This window comes from Sarcophilus harrisii, chromosome 3 (genome assembly GCF_902635505.1).
Source record: "Sarcophilus harrisii chromosome 3, mSarHar1.11, whole genome shotgun sequence".
NCBI lineage: Eukaryota > Metazoa > Chordata > Mammalia > Dasyuromorphia > Dasyuridae > Sarcophilus > Sarcophilus harrisii.
The window spans coordinates 274,646,319-274,668,789 of record NC_045428.1 but is presented as its reverse complement, the minus strand read 5'-3'; the positions used below and the strand labels follow the sequence as shown (position 1 = coordinate 274,668,789).

General features: G+C 34.6%; 1 protein-coding gene across 5 annotated transcripts in view; it reads right to left on the bottom strand.

Moving 5' to 3' along the window:
- SH3KBP1 (SH3 domain containing kinase binding protein 1) overlaps positions 1 to 22,471 on the bottom strand; it is a 453,585-nt gene that overhangs the window by 275,406 nt on the left and 155,708 nt on the right. For all 5 annotated transcript variants that reach the window (XM_031959528.1, XM_031959530.1, XM_031959529.1 and 2 more), the window contains one exon: positions 11,873 to 11,996. In XM_031959528.1, the coding sequence (XP_031815388.1) occupies positions 11,873 to 11,996 (124 nt within the window). The remainder of the gene's footprint in view (positions 1 to 11,872; positions 11,997 to 22,471) is intronic.

Here is a 22,471-nt window from a genome sequence, read left to right as displayed (position 1 = left end):
GTGTTGCCCCTGTCTTAAGTGATCACAGAATCATGGATTTAGCTCAAGAAGTAATTCAAAGAAAATGAGGTGCTAAAAGGAATCATGTTACCCAGGGTCACAGAGTCAGTAGCAGAGGCATAATTAAAGCCCAAGATCAAATCTGACTTCTAACAAGGAACCCTGAGAAGGATTCCACCATCTTTTTAATCATCCAAATAGGACGTCACTTCTGAAGCTCTGCTCTTCCACATCCTCACCCCCTACCCCCAAGGTATAATCAGTTGCTCAGGACCTCCACAAAATCACTGGCCATCATTCTCTTCTCTCTAGTCAGACAATCATCATTCTTCCTCCCTCCTGGACAATCATAAGCAGTTCCCCTCTCAAATCCACTCTCATGAAGCTGCCAGAATAGTCTTCCCAGGACACAGATCTAATCTTGTCATACCCCTATTCAAAACCATCATTATTAATCTCTAAGCTAAAAGACAAACTCTTTTAGCTAGTTGACACATAAGACCCCTTCTACCATAGTTCCGGTCTACCTTATTTCACATTCCTCCCATTCATGGACCAAATTTGGTTTCTGTTTCCCAAACTCGTGCTGACATCTTCAAGCACACATGCAAACCATCCACCTGAATCTCACTCTCTCCTCATTTCAGACTTTCAAACTCATCTCCCTTTACAATTCAGCCTACATGTCACCTCCCCCATTTAGATTTCTTTAATATTCCTAGATGAAAAGGTAGGGAACTTCTGGCCTGCAGGCCATATAAGGACTTGAAATTATTTGCTAAGGAGACCACAGGTGATGGTGAGTTGAAAGCTAGGTACAACCTCCCATTACTTGAATTCTATAAGTTGATAATTTTATATGGTCCTCAAATGATGTTATAAATATCCTAATGGCCCTTGGCAGAAAAAAAAAGTGCTCTACTCTTGTCCTAGATAATGATGTCCTATTCTTCCTCAAATATTACTAGAGTATTATTTGCTTTTCCCTTCACCTTGACAGCAGACCATAGGATGAGCTATCACCCTGTATCATACTATTCTGGGTATCCTCCCTATCCCTTATCTTGAAAGACTGCTTACTTTTTTTATTTTTAATTTTTGTTTCTGTATCCCTAGTGCCATAGCACAGTTCCTGATATGTTTGCAGGCATTCAATAATCCTATCTCTCAATAAGTATAAACAAGACACATGTTTATTAAATTTGTCTAACCTTTAAATCAATGCCTTGTCTGGATGAGATGGAAAAAAGTATATAATTTCTTTAAAAATACTTTTATATGGCTGTGTTTCCAAATCATTACTATGAATGAATTAGCCTATTAAAAATGAACTCTCACATGAAATAACAGATCACCACCTATTATAGATAATATATTAAATGCAACTAGCTGGTATTATAAGAGTCCCTAAAAGGAAACTCAGGCAAGTACATAGCAAGATTAATGATTTTAAAATAATAATAAGAAGAACAGATTGTCTACCCGTAGAAAAATAGTAAGGTAGCAGGATAACCAATAAAATGACTGTAAAACCTTTCATATCAAAGAGTACATAACAATAATAAATGCAAAGGATATAATGGACAAAATACAAGAAGACTTATCAAACATCGGATTCATGATAAACTAGAAATAGAAACAAGGAAATATAAAACCAACAAGAAACTCAAGCAGTGGGTTCACATTCACAATGAACAAAGAAAACAAGTGCCATCCCATGACTCACCATAAAAGAAAATGACATGAAGAGAATTTTTTTTAAAGTAACACCAAAATAACCACAAAAGGAGAAAAAAAGAAGGAAAAAAATCATCACTCAAAATATAAGGAATGGAAGGAATGGAAGAAGGCATAGGACTCCTTTTCAAATCAACAGGTAAGAAGAAATTAGAAACCTGAAATAAAACCTTGTACTTGACACAGATCAATATCAGCTACGGCCTCAGATATTTAACTTGTCACATCAATAATGTTACTAGTGAAATTCAAACCACAAGTCAGGACAAACCGAATTCTTAGAGAAGACAGTAACAATTTATAATTTAGATTGTGTGGAATGGACAATTTAGAACTGGATCAGCTTATATTTAAGTAGTCAAAGTCCTGAATACTTCCTTTCAAGAACAGTAGAACAAAATGTCAGGAAATATTTTATATTTAACTGTTAAGACATTCACTTTTTCAGTATTAGCTCTATTTATATTTCCTTTTTAAACTTTTTTGAGATCCAAATTCTCTTCCTTCCCCTAGCCTTTCCCCTACCCATTAATAAGGCAAACAATATATTACTCATTAATATGTGTAGTCATCAAAACATGTTTATATTAGCCATGTTGCAAAAAAAAAAAAAAAAAGCCCAAAAAACAGTCAAGGTAAAAAACATAATGCTTCTGTCTGTACACAGAGTTCATTAATAATCTCTGTGGGACAGCACTTTTTGTCGTTGGTCCTTAGGTACTTTCTTGAATCATTGTATTAACCAGAGTAGCTAAGTCTTTCAAAGCTGATTACATTCATAGAATTTTTACTACTATGTACAATGTTAACCTAGTTCTGCTCACTTCACTTTGCATCAGTTTGTCTAAGACCACCCTGGTTTTTCTAAAACCATTCTCTTTTCTTATAGCATTTCTTATTTCTTATAGCATAATAATATTCAATCATAATCATATACAACTAGTTCAGTCATTCCCCAAATGATAACATATCTTCAACTTCAAAAATTCTTTGCCACCTCGAAAAAGAGTTACTATAAATACTTTTATACAAATAGGTTCTTTTCCTTAGATCTTTTTGGGATGTAGACTTAGTAGTGATATTAAGTCCCAGGTAGATATAATTATAATACTCCCAGGAACAAGCAGGAAAGGTACTGATGAGATCATTTCAACCTTATGTGAGACTTTTGTTGTTAAATAGTCTTTTGTTCAAGTGTTCTTTTGATTACAATCCCACCCAAAGTGGAGCTCTTAAGAAACCCCATCTTATTGTAACTAATCAAGAAGCCAAGTTATGGCAAACCCCCAAGATAATATTTCCCCTATAAAACATCTGCCCAGCATATATAGCTCTTTACTAAATCTCTTTTCTGGTTAGCCTGCCATGGCTTCCCAACTCCTGGTATCTTTCTTCTCAAACCTCCTCTGCTCCATCCCTTCATGACATCTTTCTCTATATTATAGCTAATCTTTTAGGGTGCTAAATCCCTTTTAGGGTTAGCACATTAATCAATGGTATAATCCCCTTTCTCTGTTAACCTCTTTTGGGGATTAGTCTGCTAAACTCCACCATGGATTTAGCCTGACAGACAATGGTATACTCTCACCTAATCACATATTCCCTTTAATGGCTTCTTCCCGTTGGTTAACTGGGAGTTTCACTAGGGAGCTTTTCTTTCCCCTTGTTAATTGTTAAAAAACCCTTTCCTTCCTAACTCCTATGTATTAATTCACATAAATAAGTAGCATCCTTTTGTAATCTGTTATAGGTAGCTTGTGATGGTTGTTCCATGTTGTGAACTGAATCTCTGTTATGCTATTTTTATATACTATTCTTTTTTACAAACAATTGCTCTCCCAAATCTACTTCATATTTACCATTTCTGGTGTCTATTTTACCTCTTAAGAATACTGGTCAAAGGGTATACAGAATTTTATAGCCCTCTGGGCTGATATTTTACATTCTTAAGCAAAACAAATGTTTAGAAATCAAACAGTGACTTTCCAAACAAATATGTTCAAAGTATACCATCTAAGATTTAACTACTTTAAAAGAACAGGAAACAAACTAGAAGCCATCTGTTCAGGAATAGCTACCAAGTTGCAGTCTGTGAATGTAATGAAGTATCACTGTGCTATAAGAAATGATGAATACAGTGAATAAAGAGAAGCACAGGTAGATTTATATGCTCATATGAAAAGTGTAATAAGCAAAAGCAGACAAACAGTACTACCAACAATCACAATGTAAACAGAGAGAAAAAAAGATGATCAAAAAAAAGTGAATGCTGCAATATTATAATGAAGGCCAACCTCAATCAAATAATCCCCCCATTTTGCATAATTAGCGACTAGGGCTGTAGAACACTACACATAATGTCAGACTTCTCTGATATGTTGATAAGTTTTGCTGATCTATTTTTATTATGATCTTTTTAAAATTTTTGTTTTACATATATTTTACCATATTTAGCATGTATTGGATTACCTGCCATCTAGGGGAGGGGTGAGGAGAAGGAGGGGAATATGGAATGCAAGGTTTTGCTGAAAAATTACTCATGCATATGTTTTCTAAATAAAAAGCTTTAATAAAAAAAGGAAAAGAAGAAAAAAAGTAAAATAAAATTACTACAAAAAATAAAATTTTTGTTTTAAGGAGTGGTCTCTGAAAAAGGAAATGGGAGAGATGCTCTGGGAAATATATAAAAATAAAAAAATATGAGTAAAATGTATTCTTAAAAATATTTAACTGTTATAAGACAATATCGAAACTTTTTTATTCTTAGTAAGAATATTTTCAATTGAAAACAACAACAACCCCCCCCCCAAGGAAATACTACATACATCCTTCACATATTGGTTTAAAAATAGAAGAACTGAGCAAAAATACTCTTAAATATATATATATTAGCCTTTAGCATACATTTTATCAGCATCAGTTAATTGAATCCATTTGGAAAACAAAAAACAAAAACAGACTTGTCCAGATATCAATTTTCCCAGATTGAAACGATCACCATTTTCTTTTACTGGTTTACAAAGCAGGCAAAAAAGGAAAATAAATCTTCTTCTGAAGTAAGAGAAAATGCGTCACTGCCTGATGAATAAGGATGACATTTGGCTCTACTTAAGGATCTGTGTAATATTATGAGAGAGTCCAGATTTTCTGGCTTGGATTTGTTACATATTTAAGTTTAGAATAACCTTCTGAAATATGGTTGGTGGCTATTGTACAAAACCAAAATGGAAAAAAAAAAATCAAGTTTTATTCTTTGAATTAAAGGTTTATTTTCAGCAAGATGCTCTCTCCCTGTGATCCATGTCATGGCACTAGAAATGATCCAGGTGTTTGCACAAACAGAACAGCTCCTCAGCTTCCTAATGACCAGGATATAAAATTTATGTCTGCTTAGCCAACTGTGGATACTTACTTGTTCATTATCCATTTTAACGCAGTCCGAGATTTAAACTCTTTTTGTTTATATCTATCCCTAAACAAACACTGAAGAAATCTGCATGTGTTACAGAAAAAGCTGTAACTAATCTGTCCCCAAAACTATTTTTTATTATGATGGTAAATATTTACTCAAACTTCCTTTATTTTTAACTACTATAAAATGTGACCACTCTAGATTTTTAGGTTTCACTTTAAGGTTTCATACCTATCTCCTATTGAGGGGGGCTATCATTTTCCAAGTATGAAAGTTAGGCAATACATTGATTATCATGTTTTGTCATGCCAAAAAACATACTGCAACAACTAGATAGTACTGGTAGAGATGGCAGCTAAATCAAACTCAAATTCAAGAAATCTTTTGCTATATGAGATACAACTGAATGAAAGCATCTGGAGCTGAGAGTAGAAACTGATTTCGATTTCTCTTTGCTAAACCTAATACAAATCTAACACAAAGTGACAGGCCCACATAAAGAAAACAGCATACCTTGATTATAAAATTCTATTTTTTTTTAAATAAATAAGAGGAATAGGGATTTTTGCCAAATTCCAGTAGGCTTCATAGCTCATTCTAGATAATGCAGCAAAGGAAAATGAAACTTAAAATACTAGGCTACATCTCAAATCTGTAAATCTAAATAAATTAACAAAAATGCATATAGATTCTCCTGGTCAACTCTCTAAAAGTCATTTCTCCCACATCTAAGAACAAGTAATAGAAAAAAAATCCTTTCTAAGGATAAATCGCTATGGGGAAAATCCATCAAGAATAAAGAGTTTCTGATTCCCCTAATATATGAAAAAATTAAGACCAAGAGGATAAAAGAGGTCATTAATTACTAGAGAAATCCCACCAATTTAGCCTCTAACCCTAGTGGGGGTAGGGGTGAGGAGAGTTGAGGGTAAGGGAAATGCTTTTTCATTGATTTGGGTGGGAAAAATGTAGCTTTTGACTTCAACACAATGATCTATTTATCTGATCTGACAGGGCCAATCAATCTACTTACTTTGATTTATTATCAGTAGTGCTAGAATACTGTTAGTCTTGAGTTAGTGGGGGTAGGGACAAAATCTAGTCATTGGTTCCTTTTGCACAATGCTTCACTTCAACCCTGTCACCAAACAACTAGAGATTTATGTCTGGCCCAGGTGACACAGTGAGTCAGTGATGAGCCCTGGAACAAAACAAAGATTGTTTTTTAATTGTTTCATATTTACAGATGGTCCACAATGTACTTAGTCTCTGGAATACTGGCACACTGTTATTTGTCTCCATTAAATCCAGAGTCCAAAAGAAATTAGGATGGTCTTACTGAGCATCAGGGCGAGTTAGGGCCTAAACAAAAGTAGCATTGAATGAAAAAGAAATTTTAATACATTCTACTGCCTTTTTTGTTGTTGTGTGATGAGAATCTTTGTAAGGAAAAGAAAAGCCATTTTTAGTTCACAGATTGTAAACTTAGAACTGGAAGGATCAGACTATTTTATTTTACAGATAAGTAAACTGAGACCCAGAGAGGTTACAGAGAAGGTTGTAAAGTTACTAAGTATCTAGGGAAGTATCTAAGCCTGGTTTTCCTGAGCCAAATCTCAAATTCTTGAGAAAATAGAAACAATTATAAGAAAAGTTACTTCCACTTTTATTTTAACTATTTAAATATTTTTATCTATAATATCTATGTAATGATATTAGGCTTTCATTTCAGGTTACTAATTATGTTTACACAACTTACTATTCCTGTTCAAGTGTCTATGGTCTAAAGAAGGGGGAAGGAAAGAAAAACTTCAATAGCAGGTACTATATTCCATGTATAGTTATGTTAAATGCTTATTTCATTTGATCTGCCTCAGGGGTCCTTTGTGTGTCATGGACCCTTGGACAATTTGATGAATCCAATAGAGCTCTTCTCAAAATTATGTTTATAAATTCATAAAATGAAAAACAAAAAATTACCAAGAAAAACAATTATATTGAATTCATATTAAAAATATTTCTTAAAAACAAATTCATGAATACCACATTAAAAACCCTTGCTTTAACTGAATACAGATTGAAGAAAATTATTTTCACTTTTTTGTTTTTTTCTTTCCCATATTTTTTTCCCTTTTCTTCTGATTTTTCTATATCAGTTTGCTTGCTATCTTGGGCAGGAGAGGGAGAAAGGAGCAAAGAAGAAGAATTTGGAAGTCAAAATCTTACAAAAATGAATGCTAAAAACTATCTTTTCATGTAAGTGTAAAAATTAAAATACTATTAAGAGAAACCCCCTTGACCTAGATGATTTCAGAAGTTTTTCTAGCTCTAAATCCTATGATTTTATTATGCTATAAGTTTAGGAGTGCTGAAAGCAATGTGTATATGTCATAGTAGTTGGTACAGATGTGTAGGAGTAAAATTTTTAAAGAAATCAATTACATACACAGTTATCAAAATGTTAAAAAAAAAAAAAAAAAAAAAAAAAAGATTCTTAGACCCAGGTTAACAATCCTTGGTTTAACCACGCAGAATCATTAGCAATTTCCTGACCTTTTCTTGGCCCTCCACTGTCTCTGTAGATCCATACATTTGTCCTCCATGCAGGGAACATCTTCACATTGCCGCCTATGGAAACCCTTCCCTTCCTTCAAGGTCCAACACAGGCACCATCAACATTCTCTGGGAGCCTTCCCTTTCCTCTCAGCCAAAAATTATCTTTCCTTCCTTAAATCTTTTAGGTCATTCCACCTGACCTCATAGGATCACCTTCCACAGAAGAGAGATTTATTCCAACCAGATGAGAAAACCAAGAGTTGAAGGAACTTGCTCCATCATCCATTGGCAGTTATTTGAACCCAGGTCCTTAGACTTCAAACTTATTCTCTTTCTTCTGAATCTTGTCCCTTTCTTTGCACTGTAAATTTTATTATAACTATTTGTGTTGTATTTTAATTATTACAACTACTTGCAAATGTTTCATTTCTTCTATCAGAATATAAGCTCATGGATGTCAGGGACTGGTTAAATTTTTCTTCCATATCAAGGATTCTTCATCTGAGATCCATGATCTAGAACACAATGGACAGACTGGAAGGACCTGGAGGAGTGGGGGAGGAGGTCTGTGAACTTGCATAAGAAAAAAAATACAACTTTATCAATATAATCGATTTCCTTTGTAATCAGTCAACAGACATTTACTAAGCCCTTACTTTGTGATAGGCACTGTTCTTGACACTAGAGACAGAAAAAGAGATAGCCAAATATGGAAATATGTTTAGAAGAATTGCACATATTTAAAGTTTTTTTTAATCAGATTGTTTGCTGTCTTAGAGAGGAAGGAAGGGAGAGGAGGAGAAAAAATTTGGAACACAAGGTTTTTCAAAAGCCAATGTCAAAAATTATCTTTGCATGTATTTGGAAAAATACATTAAAAAGAAAAAAAAAAAAGAAAAAGAGGTTGAGACAGTTACAATCAAATAGGGGAAACAGCATACAAACAAATATATACAAACAAGTGATACATAGGGTAAATAGAAACTAATTAAGAGAGAAGCCACTAGAATAAAGAGGGTTTCAGAAAGACTTCTTGTAGAAGATGGGATTTAGTTAAGGCACTCAGGAAGGTTAGTGAGCAGAGATGAGCAGGGAGAAATTCCAGGCCTAGGGGCCAGCCAGGAAAAATATCCAGAGCCAAGAGGTGGACTGTGAAGTTCGTGGCCAGTATCACTGGATCAAAGAGTACATGTTGGGTTTAAGGTATAAACCTAGAAAGGCAAGAAAGGGCTAGGTTATAAATAGTTAAACAGAGGGTTTTATACTTGATCTGGAAGCAGGAGGGAGCCACTGGAGTTTATTAAGTGTGAGAGGTGACATTGTCAGACCTGTTCTTTTGGGAAATCACTTTAGAGGTTGAATGAAGGATGGATTAAAATGGGGAAAGATTTGAGGCAGTCCACCAGCGGGCTATGACAATAATTGAGATGTGAGGTGATAAGGGCCTACACTAGAATGATGGCAGTATCAGAGGAAAGAAAGGGATATATTTGAGAGATGTTGCCAAGGTGAAATCAATAGGCCTTGGCAACAGGTTGGAGCTGTATTTTATTCTATGTAGTTAAAAATACTGTTCTGAGAAGAAAGAGCTCCATAGGTTTTACCAGATTGCCAGAATGGCTTACAAACACATGAAAGGTTAAAGAACTTCTAAAATAGGGAAGAAGTAAAGGGATTAGGTATTTTATACAGCATCTATTATCACTTAATCCTGTTGGCCACAGTTCTGTAAAATGAGTTGGAGAAGGAAATGGCAAACCAGTCTAGTATCTTCCCCAAGAAAACCCCAAAAGGGGTCACAGAGTAAAACACAACTGAAAAAATGACTAAACAACAACAAAATATGCACCAGACACTGTGTTAACCACTTCACAAATAGTATCTTATTTAATTCTCACAAGAAACCTGTGAAGTAAATCTGCTATTATTCTCATTTTACAGTTGAGGAAACTGAGGCAGACAGAGGTTAAATGATTTGCCTGGGGCCACAGAGCTAATGAGGCTTCAAGTCTTCCTGACTCCAGACTTGGCTCTGTAACTACTGTACCACCCAGCAAAGAAAACTGTTCCCTCCCATACACATTCAGTTTAAACTGATTCAGATTTAATTTCACATAGCAGGTGCCTAATAAATGTTTGTTTGATTTAGATGTGAATTTGTAGGCTTCACAGCTTGAGTGTACTTTTAGGCAGAAGTACAACAGTTAAAAAAACCAACAATGTAGGAGTATCCAGAAAGGGGAAGGACATACTGATAACTGTGGGTGGGTACCAAATTAAATTTAGAGACCTGAACCATTTTTTTTCCAAGCCTCTAGAATTATGAAACCAATTCTCAAGATTGTATTGAATCATGCTTTCTGCAGGTCTGTGGTTTTCACTTACAGTATAATACTAATTCTTACAACCAAGAGACTCCTACTCTGCAGCATGAAACTTTTAAATGCAAAATATAAACACTACAGCTTCTAGCAACTAGGGAGCAAATATTCATTCTGAACATGTTTGAAAAGGAAATCTAACCAGAACAGCTGAGGGGTGGAGGGGAGGCTGAGAGAGTGTATTAAGTAAGAAAGGGATTGGGCTAAAAAGGGCAATAGGGATGGATAGGAAGGGAGGGGAGACAAGAAGAGCAGAGATACACCACCATTATCTAGAGCAGTATACAAAAAAGAGACTGACAGCCATTCACTATCTTTTTCTACCCCCATCATTCCATAAACTTGTCTTCTTTCTTCTCTATCAGGGGTTCTTAACTTTTTTTGTGTGTGTGTGGGGGGGGGCTATATATGAACTCCTCAGCATAATGTTTTTAATTGTTTAAAATAAAAAACACAGGTAATACAAAGGAAACCAATTATATTAAAGATGTAAATTTTTTCCCCTATCCAAGTTCATAGCCCTCCTGAACCCAGGTTCAAAACCTTCTTGTGTCTTAGTTTTTTTAGTGATGGAATCACTATTTTTTATATCTCTAATTGAGGGACTTCTGAGACACTACCTTTAGTGTCTTCTCCTTCCTTTGTAACTACTTACAGGATTCTCCCTCTAATGGATATTGAATTTATGTTAATGAAGTCTGAAAGAAGAAAAAACTGAGAATAGACAGACAAACAGACAGACAAACAGGGATAGAGAAATAGAGAAGGGATAAAAGGAAAGTAGATAGATAGATAGATGGATAGATAGATAGATAGAAAGATAGATACATATAGAGCACTCTAATATAATATACTGGAAATAGGCAGTATCCTCTGAATGATCTTCTATCTTTGAAACAAAGCAAGTCAAATAAAGAACAGATTGCATACACATATTTGTATAAATATATACGTGTACAAAACAGAAAATTAACTACCACAAGCTTGTAACTGAAAGCTTAGCAAAAACTAAAGCAACAGCAAAGAATCAGAGGAGGTTACAAGAGATCTCACAGCCATCTGGTTCAACCCTTAACCCAAATGGAGAACAGCCATCCACCCACATTCCCAACAAGTGTTCATCCAGCTTCTGCTTGAAGATCCCTAGAGATAGGAAGCTCATCGCCAAGAATTGCTAATGAATGTTAAACAAGGTACTGTGAACTAAATATATCCACTTACATGCTTCCTCAGTACCCAGAAGAAAAATTTCCAGAAGGACAAAGCCAGCATAATGCTAAGAGGTCCTTTGACTCTAGCATAAATGAGTATGGCACATAAAATTCGGGTACTATAAAATAATCATTATTATTTTAGGCAATATTCATAGGCTTAACATTTCATAAAGCACTTTCTCTCATCTGATACTGTGTCCAAATGTATTTGTATCCTTACTCAGTTGAAAGTTAATTCATTTGTCCAAATGGCTTTTCATAAAGAGATATAGAAAATAATCCCAAAGCTTTCGAAAAAGAGAAAAAAAAAAAAAAAAAAAACACTAAAGGAATGCTCCCTTCATCATTCCTTCTCTCTTCTGCCAGAGAAGTTCTCTGAACATTGTCTCCAGATCATCATTCGTTTGGATGGATTTGTTTGCAGTTGAATTTTTTTCCTATTATCATGATGAAAATATTTTTGTAAGTGCATTTTATTTAACTTTTGGCAATCAAAAATTCAATAATCTATTTGAGAGAATAATAATTAAGTTAATTAAGTGATTCACATTATGAAGCAACTCTTGTCATACCTCTTTTGTTAGTTCTTATAATTGTGTCAGAAGACAGCAAAGAGCTTCCATTGGACACTTCCTGCATGGGCTTCTCGGGAGGCTTGCTGGAAAGGATTTCTTTCTTCATCTCCTTCTTTATCTCCTGTAGGGATTAAAAAAAAAAAAAAAAATAGGACTACTTTGAAATTTTAGGATGTCTCATTGAGTACTTTAAGCTTCTTCCTTCTAAAAACATTCTACTTGTGAACTACAATAACACTGACTTGCAAGACTTGAGACCAACACATGTTCTTTCCAACATTTTTTCCCCCCAAGTTGTTTTATCTACTTGAAAGAGGGTCTTATGAAACAGAAAACTGACAACTGCAAGGATGTGATTAATACGTGGCCAAGGTTGTGGATCTGGGGCAAGAAAGGACCTCAGAGGCCATCTGCTAAGACTGTGGTTTACAAATAAATGAATTAGCCCAATATCATTTATTATGTGGTCAGAACCATTTATTTTTGCTTTTTTAAAGATGGAAATCCTGAGACCTGTCAAAGTCATGCCGAAAGAGTCTGTCAACACTTTACAACCTCCCAAAGAGTACACGCCATTTATTGAAGCCATAAGGTGACCATGTGGGATTCAAGAAGAGCATTTTAAATCATTAGCATTGTATATAGCATTACACTAACCAGGAATCATGATGAAATAACACTCTATTAGAATTTATATGCAGTTAGCAAAAACAAAAAAACTGGTTTTTGAACTTTTTTATTGGGAGTAGGGAGTGGGAGAACTTCCAGTGTGGAAATTCCCTCTAGCAATAGAAACAGGCAAATTGTCAGCAATATATAGTTTTAGGGAATTTTCTGACAGGATAACTGAGATCAAATGACATAATCACAGATCACCTCTCAGTACTTAATTCCAAGTTAGATGAAAAAAAATTAAGTAAAAAATGTTGATTTTCATGATGACTGAAGGTAGCTAGGATACAGAGGTTATGGAGTGCTCAGAAAACTCTGAGGAGTTCCAACTTAGCCTAAGTTACTTAGCTTTGTGATCCTGGGCATCTACTTAAAAAAAAAATGCTCCTTACAATGATTTCCTTGTTTATTGCAGGTAACAGATTCATTTGTAGACTAATATTCCTCCTTTTAGATCCTCATTTAAAAAACATTTTAATTTTAAACATTTACTATAATATTATGGGCAAAGCATAGGATGAGGAGTGTGACTTCCTGCCTTTCCCCTGTTTAATTGTTACAGTCACAGGACTTCATCATGAATGCTGAGGTTTTCACATGATTATAATGTGTTAAAAACTACCTGTAAAAATAAGACCATGCCTTTATAAAATAAGAGCACATCTGAACAAAACAAAAGGGGTAATATGTAACCAGCAAAGGGGAAAAACAAATACCAGAGGTGGTCCCAAGAACCAAGTTTCTAACCCACGGATTGAACTATGAAGTTATTTATGTACTTATTAAGGTACCCCTTCAGCCACAAACTCAGTCTAATATGATGTGTTTGACAGTGATGGTGGCCACCAAGCATTCTAGGATCAATCCACTGGGACTTCTCTCAATACTAATTCCTTGTGTGCTTCTCTTAATAATTAGCAATTAGGTCATGGCAAATGTATCGACTACAGTGACATTGTGACATTCATAGCCACAAAACATTATATCCCTTAAACTCGTGGGACATTCTCCCACAAATGCACAATGGGCTAGAAACTCTTTCAGGTTACCTTAAGCCACTCTAATCTTACATTACCTCATTTATCTGCATGTTATCTCCATTTCGATGTAAGATCCTTGAGAGCAGGGGCTATTTTTGCCTTCCTAGTACTAAGTAGAATGTCCACACATAATAAGTGCTTTACTAATTTACTTTACTGACTTAATTGACAAATTGTGAAATAAAGAACAACAGCTTTGAGGAGAAATTATGCATCTCTCTTAAAAAGCCTCTGATACAATGAGAAAATTTTCTTCTACTCTTCCCCAGCATTTCAGCTCATGGTACCGTAGTACTCAATCATCCTCTCATTAAAATAAAGCTACAAATGAAATAGTAATGAATTTTTTTGAAAGAAAGAAAGTGTGGGATGGAAAATCAGAGCATGTTGGATTCCTGGATTTTATACTAAGATGGTAAAGCAGTTCACACAATAATAGAAAAGCTGACTGAAGAACTAGGAAAACAATATACACAAGGTCTACAATAACATAAATGAAAAAAAACAACAACAACAACTACTACTACTACTACACACACAACACGTTTGGTCCCAAGCAAAGATTTAAGAAAAAAATTCCCTCTAGTCTCTGCACAGGGAGGGGTCTATAGGTACTGAAAATTTCATAGATTCTCAGACGGTATCCAAGGCATTGACTAATTTCCCCCCTTTTTCCTTTATTATAGGAGATGGCTTCCTAGGAAGGGAAGAGAAAAAGGAAGAAGGATACAGTGGGAAATTTAGGTGACATAAACACAAAAGATATCAACATAAATTTAAAATTAAAAAAGAAAGCTCAAAGGAACCCCTAACGATCATCTAGTCAGATGCCCCATATTTCACAGGCAAAGAAACTAAGGTTCATGAAGAAATGACTTGACCAATATCACAAACCACTTTTAACAAAAATGATACTATTTCAGTTTTTCACTGTTTTCAATTGCCAAACTTATCATTCTAAAGTATAGATCTGACCACATTACCCAAATGACTCTCCAGTGACTTCTCCAGAATCAAATATAAAATCCTGGACTTGGCTTTTAAAATCCTTTATAACCTGGCTCTTCCTGCCTTTCCAGCCTTTTTCTACTTAAATCTCTTCCATGGAACTCTAGAATCCAGCAACATTGCCCTTGTTGTCCCTCCCAAAAGATACATCATCTCCAGATCTCATAGATTCGTAAAGGTTGCTTCACATCATGGGATATTCTCCCTCCTGCAATTCTGTCTTCTGGCTTCCATCTAAACTCAGTTCAGATCCCATCTTCTGCAGCAGACCCTTCCATTCTCTTTCTGCTATTACCACCAATACTTCTCATTTACACTACATACAAAGACACAGACTCAGACACACACACAAATATGTATTGTATCTTATAAATGGAAATGGAAACCTAGTTATTTCCATGTTATCTTCCCCATTAGAATGTGACCTCCTTGAGGGCAGAAACTGTGTTTTCAACAATCTGTATCCTAAGTACTCAGCACAATTCCTGGCATCCAGTAAAGATTTAATAAATGCTTGTGGAGTGACTCATAGGCTGTTCTCAATTCCTCTCTGATAACTAGGACTGACTAATCATATTCTTAGACTCTTAGTTTTAAAATCTTTCTATTCTAACAATTATTTCACATTACTTCACAAAATTCCACTCTTCTACACAATAACAATAAATGACCCAGTTGGCTAGCAATAAAGACTAAGTAGGAGTTGGGATTCTCCAAACCCTACCTGGTACTTTGCCCCCCATGATACTTTATCACTTCAAGTCAAATCCTAGAGTCAGATTCTAGAAGAGGATAAAGATCCACACAGATGTATGGCACAGATTAGAAGAACTACTTCATACTGATTTTATATACAATGCTGGATGATATTAGTAGCATATCTAAATTTATGGTCATTGGATCTATTCAAAACAGCCTCATCATTTTCCACTTTGATCACCAGAGAAATTAGGTAACAGCTGGCTCATTCTAACTCTGAGGCTTCAAGTTAAATTCCTGTGGTCCAAATAGCCTCCTTTCTACACAGAGACAGATAAATCTGGGCCATCATCAGGTATCACACAGTGTTTTATTTGTGTGTGGACCGTTCTAAAGTCATAGCACCTGCCTTTCAGAGCAATACTTCAGGGTAGGACCTGTTCCTTCATTGGCTGATGACACAGTGGGAGAAGTTATTTTTAAAATGCCAGGATCACATTGAGATAAGGTTTATAGCTATGGCAAGCAGTCTATTATCTACCCAGGAGTGAAGCCAAACACCAGCTGGGTTTCCATTCTTTTTTCAGGTTGAATCTTTGAAGAAGAAGCCAAAAAAAAAAAATATATAGTTTTTCCTTTTGTAGTCAAACATGTACTGCAATCCACACAGATGCACTCTGTGGTGTAGTCCTGAATCAGGTGTCAGAAAACCTGGATTCTAATTCTGGCTTTTTTCATTTGTTACCTGTGTGATCATGGACAAATTACACGAGCAACAGAATGATAACTATAGCAAATAGTGGAAGCAATAAATTCTCACAAGCACTCACCAATCAAGTGAAGATGTATAGAGAATGTTGTTGATAAGTGACAAGTTTGAAACGAGTGATCAATGAACAATCAAATGGCTTGAATGCTAAAGAACCAGGTGCCAAACATAAGGTACCCTCAGAAACTTTTCTTTTTGGTCCATTAAATCCCAAAATACTCTGTCACTGTTTCCTACATTCTCCTAAATAGTCTCACCTTCTACAAGAAGCCTTTCCCAGTTCTCTTACATCTTACTGTCATCCCTCTGAGTCCGGGCCCCAATTTGTCTTGCACCTATTTTGTCTGTATACAGTCATTTGCATGTTATATTCTCCCCATTAGACATGAGAGTTTGCCTTTCCTTGTACTTAGTACTTAGCACAGTGCCTAGTACATAGTATTCTCAATAAATGCTAGCTAACTAACTATGGGAGAACCCAATAATTGATTTTTCTTAATGCTGTCCCTGGCTAAAAGAGGTTTTGAAAGACATAGGAAGTGATTCATTTCAGTGGATTGCTGGAAAACTGAGCAGGCAAATACTTTGCTTTGTTTCAAACCTTAAGCTGATTCTTTTGCAGGAAAGTTTCTGTCATATCATTCTATGGAATGTAATGTGTGCTAGGAAAATTTATTACTAGTTGACAAGTGAAAATGAAGATGTTGAAAGCTAATTCACAGAAGAACATCCTGTCCAGGGTGATTTCTCTTGGTGAGCTCATCAATTCCCGTATATAAAATTATGTCTTTGCTGATGATCCTCAAAATTACTTATCCACATCTAACCACTAAGCTGACCTCCAGTCTTGCACTTCCTCCAAATACCTATTGGACATCGTGAATAGGATATCCCACAGTAATCAAGCAGAGGATATCCCACAGTAATCAAGCAGTGAGCTTCTCTATAGTAGTATCTTTCACTTTTCTTTTTTTTTTTTTTAAAGGCAGCTGGTGATAAAGTATATAGAGGACTGGTCCTGGATTTGAGGACCAGCATTCTATTTACTTCAACAACTGCCTTTATTTTATGCATTTAAAAGCATTATTTTGAGAGAATATCCAAGATATATGAGTTATTGCGAACATAATTTTTTTTAATCTGTTGGGATTCAAAGGATTTTCTTTTATGGTGTACTTATCTACATAGTTCTAAATTCCATGCAATTCACCTAAAAAACCCCTAAAACCTTGAAACTAAAATATTATTCAACCCTGGTACCTACAAGAGTTCCCAGGAGATCCCAAAGTAGAAGTATGCTGGAACCCAGTTTGAGACCAGCCTCCTGGCTTTAACTCTTAAATCTGAACTTCAAAAACTCTTAATATCCTTATCCATCACTTCTAAATTCCGAAAGTAGGAGACCAGATTCTGGGTCAAAATTTTTGGATCAAAAATTTCATCCATGAATATTTGACAATATTTAGCTATTGAATAATTTGATTCAAAATACCAAATCAGGATCATCTCCAACAAAACACATCCCCATCATATCAAAATCAAATAAGAACCTTTGACATAGATAGTTAAGATGGGGGTACAAAAGGCCACAGGGAAGCCCAATCCATAAATTCCAACAAATATACCAATGATTAAAACCAAAAGAAATAAGGTCCTCCAATCAGTGTATAGGTACAGAAAACAGAAACCAAAAACTAATAGCAATAAATGGAGGGGGTATCACTAGGAAGATCAGCAACAGTATAGTTAAGGAAACTTATCATTAGATGAGTTTGGGTAATAAACCCTTGATACCTCAGTTTCTTCATGTTGAGAATGAGGGAGCTGAATTGAAAGGTCTTTAAGGTATCCTTTAAAGTATCTTTATGTCAGCTAGGTAGTCCAGTGTATAGAGTATTAATGTTAAAGTGAGGAAAACATGAATTAAAATCTAAATAATTGACAATTGGCTTGTTTCCTCAACTATAAAATGAGGATGATAATAGCACCTACATCCCAGAGTTGTTATAAGGATCAAATGAGCTTTAGGACAGTGTTTGCACATAATAGCCATTTAATAAATGCTTGCTTCTTTCCCTTTTTCCCTTCCTTTAACTCAAAATCTGTGATCCTATCACTTATTTATATTTGGACTATTTTAATACTTTCATTTTATTCATTATTGTCATTTTTATTATATAAGTGAATTTGCAGATTTGGTACCACATTAAATAACTTCAAAAAAAAAGGTTTTTTACATATCTATTTAAGTAAAAGATCAAGAATATCAAAATAAATAATGAAAAAAAGTAGAAAGGAAGAAAGCCTAGCAGCACCAGGTCTCAAGCGATATGACAAAATAATAATAGTCAAAATTATGTGGCACTGGTTAAAAAAAAAGAATAGAAAAGTTGCTTATAACGATAACATAAAACCCAGAATAAATCAAACATAGCAGCAACATAGTAGTTGGTACACCCAATACTCACAACTCCCAAAATAATATAACAAAGACTTCATATAAAACTAGAAAACTGCCTGGCAGAAATTAAGTTTAGACCAAAATTTTCTACCATATACTATAATAAGCTCCAAATGGGTAAAGTAAAGGTTCATATTATAAACAAATTAGAGGATAAGAGAAGATAATACGTTGCATAACTATGGATAAGGAAAAAATTCTTGACCAAACAAGAAAGTGAAAATCAAAGGAGATAAATTTTGATTACATAAAGTTTTTTGTTTTTTTTTTAAGAATTACATTGTTATATTTAGAATTACACAGGAAAGTTAACTGAGGAAAAACCTTGCAGCAAATTTCTGACAAAAGTATAATATATAAGATATATAAGCAATTAAAACAAATTTGTAAGAAGAAAAAGCATTTGGTAATACATATATGGTTAAAGGTGAATAAACAGTTCTCAAAAGAACTAGGGCAACAAGCTATCAATAACCTAATGAAAACTGTTCACTAATATAACAGAAGAGAAGAACATTAAAACATTCTGAGATTCTATCTCACACTTATAAAATTTGTAAAGATGACAAAAAAGGGAAAATGAGAATTGTTGAGAGAGAAAAGGGTAGAATTCATATGTCTGAAAGTATTCATAACAATATCTTTTTTCATGGCAAAGTATCAGAAACAAATTGTGTCATTATCAATTGGGGAATGGCCAAACACATTTTAATATTCAATTGTAATGCAATATTAGCAAACAATTAGAATGATGAAAAAGAATGAAATGATGAAAAAATAAACCTGGGAAGATTTCTGTAAACTCATGAGGAGTGAAGTGAACAGAACCAGGAGAACAATTTATACAATGACTTCAATACTGTAAAGAAAAACACCTGCTGGGGCAAGTAGGTGGCACAGTAGATAGAGCACCAGCCCTGAAGTCAGGAGGACCTGAGTTCAAATATGACATCAGACATGTAACACTTCCCAGCTATGTGATCCTGGGCAAGTCACTGAACCCCAATTGCCTCAGGGAGAAAAAAAAACTAATATATTAAAGACTTTAAAACTATGAACAAAACAGTGGCAGAAAATGACTCCAGAAGATTCATGATGAATCATGCTGCCCTACTTTTGACAGAGAGGTAATGGACTAGAAATGAAAAATGAGACATTTTCATATACAATGTGTAGATCTGTGTGTGACTATACTTGTTATAAAGAGGGCTTTTCATTTTCTTTATGGGAGGGTAGTGTTGGAGTAGGTAGTGGAAGAATACTGATAGCAATGCTAAATATGTCCGAAAAGATATTAAAGCTCTCTAAATTATTACAAATAGACAGAAGATAGAAATAAGCTTAAGAGGGAACACAGACAAGATGGCAATGCTATGGATACCACGATCAATTTGAATTATTAAAAAAGAAGAAGATATATGATGTGGGGAAGAGCAAATTTCACACAGAAGTGCACAATTTCATATACAATCCTCTTTTTTGTTTGTTTATTAAAATGTTCATAAGGGGCAGTTAGATGGCACAGTGGATAGAGCACCAGTCCTGAAAACAGGAGGACCTGAATTCAAATATCAAATATTTACCAAATATGTGTGACTCTGGGCAAGTCACAGAACTCTGACTGCCCCTCCCCAAATAAATAAAATGTTTATAACTTAAGAGAAGTTTTAAAAGATTCTTTGAAAGATAAGAGAAATAATTCTGTCCATCCTATTTTTAACAATATTGAAGCAGATCGTAAAATTGGGAGATGAATACTCACCAAAAAAACACCAACATAGTAGAAAATTTCTAGGGCAGAATCCAAAAGAGAGGGATTTCTTCTAAATAATGAGGATCTGTGGATTCCTTATCTACAAATGACATTGTATGCTTTTTTAATCAAACCTCAGTACACTGCAGTTTTTTTTTTTTTAAATAAGGAACATAATTATTGAAAAGATTTAGGCCTAATTATTCACATACGAAATTCAAGTAAATCCAAAAATGCCCCTTATTTAGACTGTGACATGCAGTTGGTTAGACAACCTGTAGACAAATATATTTTAGATGAATATTGAAGATAAACCAATAAGTTGGGTCAAGAAATGAATAATAAGAAGTATTTTAGATTACCTTTGAGAAATAGCATGGACTAATAACATCAGAAATTTTTAGGCGATGACAGATGATTACAAGTAATAGAGTAGCACTGATTCTAAGAATTAAATTCTCAGGTCACCCAAAGGAGCATATGGGATTTGAATAGGCTGTGATAATCACCAATGAAGAATTGAGGAGAAACACAATCGAAGATATCATTAGAGGTGACTAGGAAAAGAGATAATGTGGCAAAAGAAAGAGATGATAGCTAGACAAGCTGTGTGTGCTCCTCCGGGAGTACCTAAAAATTGTAAGTGACCTTTCTATGTCAAGGAATCCTCTTGAAGTCTAGTTAAGCTTTTGGACCCCCTTTTAGGATAATGTTTTAATACATAAAATACAATGGATTATAAAAGAAACCCAATCATATTTGAAATATAGTCATAAAAATATGTTTAAGTAAGTTCAAAGAACCCATATAAAAATCTCCTAATGTAAAGACAGCTGCATTATAAAGGATTTATGGAAGGAAAAGGACAAGAATCACAAAAGATGAGATAATATGGATCAATCCCTTTGAAGAAATATCCACATTCATCAAAGTATCTATAGGAAAAAATGATGTATAAAGCTTTCCCTCTCCCCGCCCAAATCCACATAGATCAAAGATTATTTTATATCTTTTAAAGTCAAAACACATATATCTATTAAATCTTTAAAAGATCATGAATTGAAATGTTTTCTAGAATCAACTTCCATTCTCATTAATATTTTGATAGCATAGTAGAGAAATAGGTTGTTATTTTTTAAGTATAAGAATTCAAAAGCCTTATTTAATTCTTATAATTCAGGTAATAATTAGGCATTCTATTATTATCTAATACCTTAGTTGCTTTCTTCATATTTTCTTGTCTTTTTTCTCAAGAACTAGAACCCCAATGGCTTCTTTTCCTATAACAGTCCCTTCCTCCCTACACAATCCACACACACACACACACACACACACACACAAAGGGTTAGGATAATAGAAACAAACCAGTGGCCACTTGCTTGGATTAGTTTAGTCCATCAACTGCATTTTATTAAGGTCCACCCTACCTCTGTGTCAAAGAGATGAAATGAGGCTGCAAAAATAAATGAGACTGAATACAAAATGCTGGCATGGGGAAAAATGATTTTCACACATATAAAGAGAATAAGTTGGAACCATTTTTCTCTGTCTCCTGAGCCAAAAAAGAGGAAAAAAGAAAGATCTCCACCACCAAAACTGGACCTGTAAGCAACGGTTGTGTACCCTGGAGCAAATTAGGAACAGGCTGGGCTCCAGGGCAAGAAAGTCACAAAAATCATTTTCATAATAAAATTTGCAATGCAAAATGGCACTTCACACTTGGGCATACTGTCCCCTTTTGAAATCTGTCATGAGTTTCTATTGAGTTGTCATGCTATTTCTAATGCATAAAAGAAACTAATTTTTTATTATTTGCTACAAAAAAACAGGGATTCACCAAAGTCAATTCTTCTATAGATGAAAAGTTTTGAATTGGATCCTAGAAATAGCACATCTCCCCCCACACATTCATGTCTTTCTGCTTTTTCTGCCACCTACACAAATGGCAGAACCTCACAAACAACTACCCTGGCAGAACTTTCTGTCACAAATAGCACGTTCATCAGCCAATTTTAGTTATTCTCCAAACACCTGCAAACACATAGTATATATCTCAAAAAGCTACATCACCAAACAGCTATGTAGCAAGTCAAACATGTTATCTGCTCATCATTTACCAGGGTCCTATAAAAGTACTGTCAGAATCTAAAATAAATTTAAGATGTCTTTTTTGTTAAAAATCTGAGGATTGTAG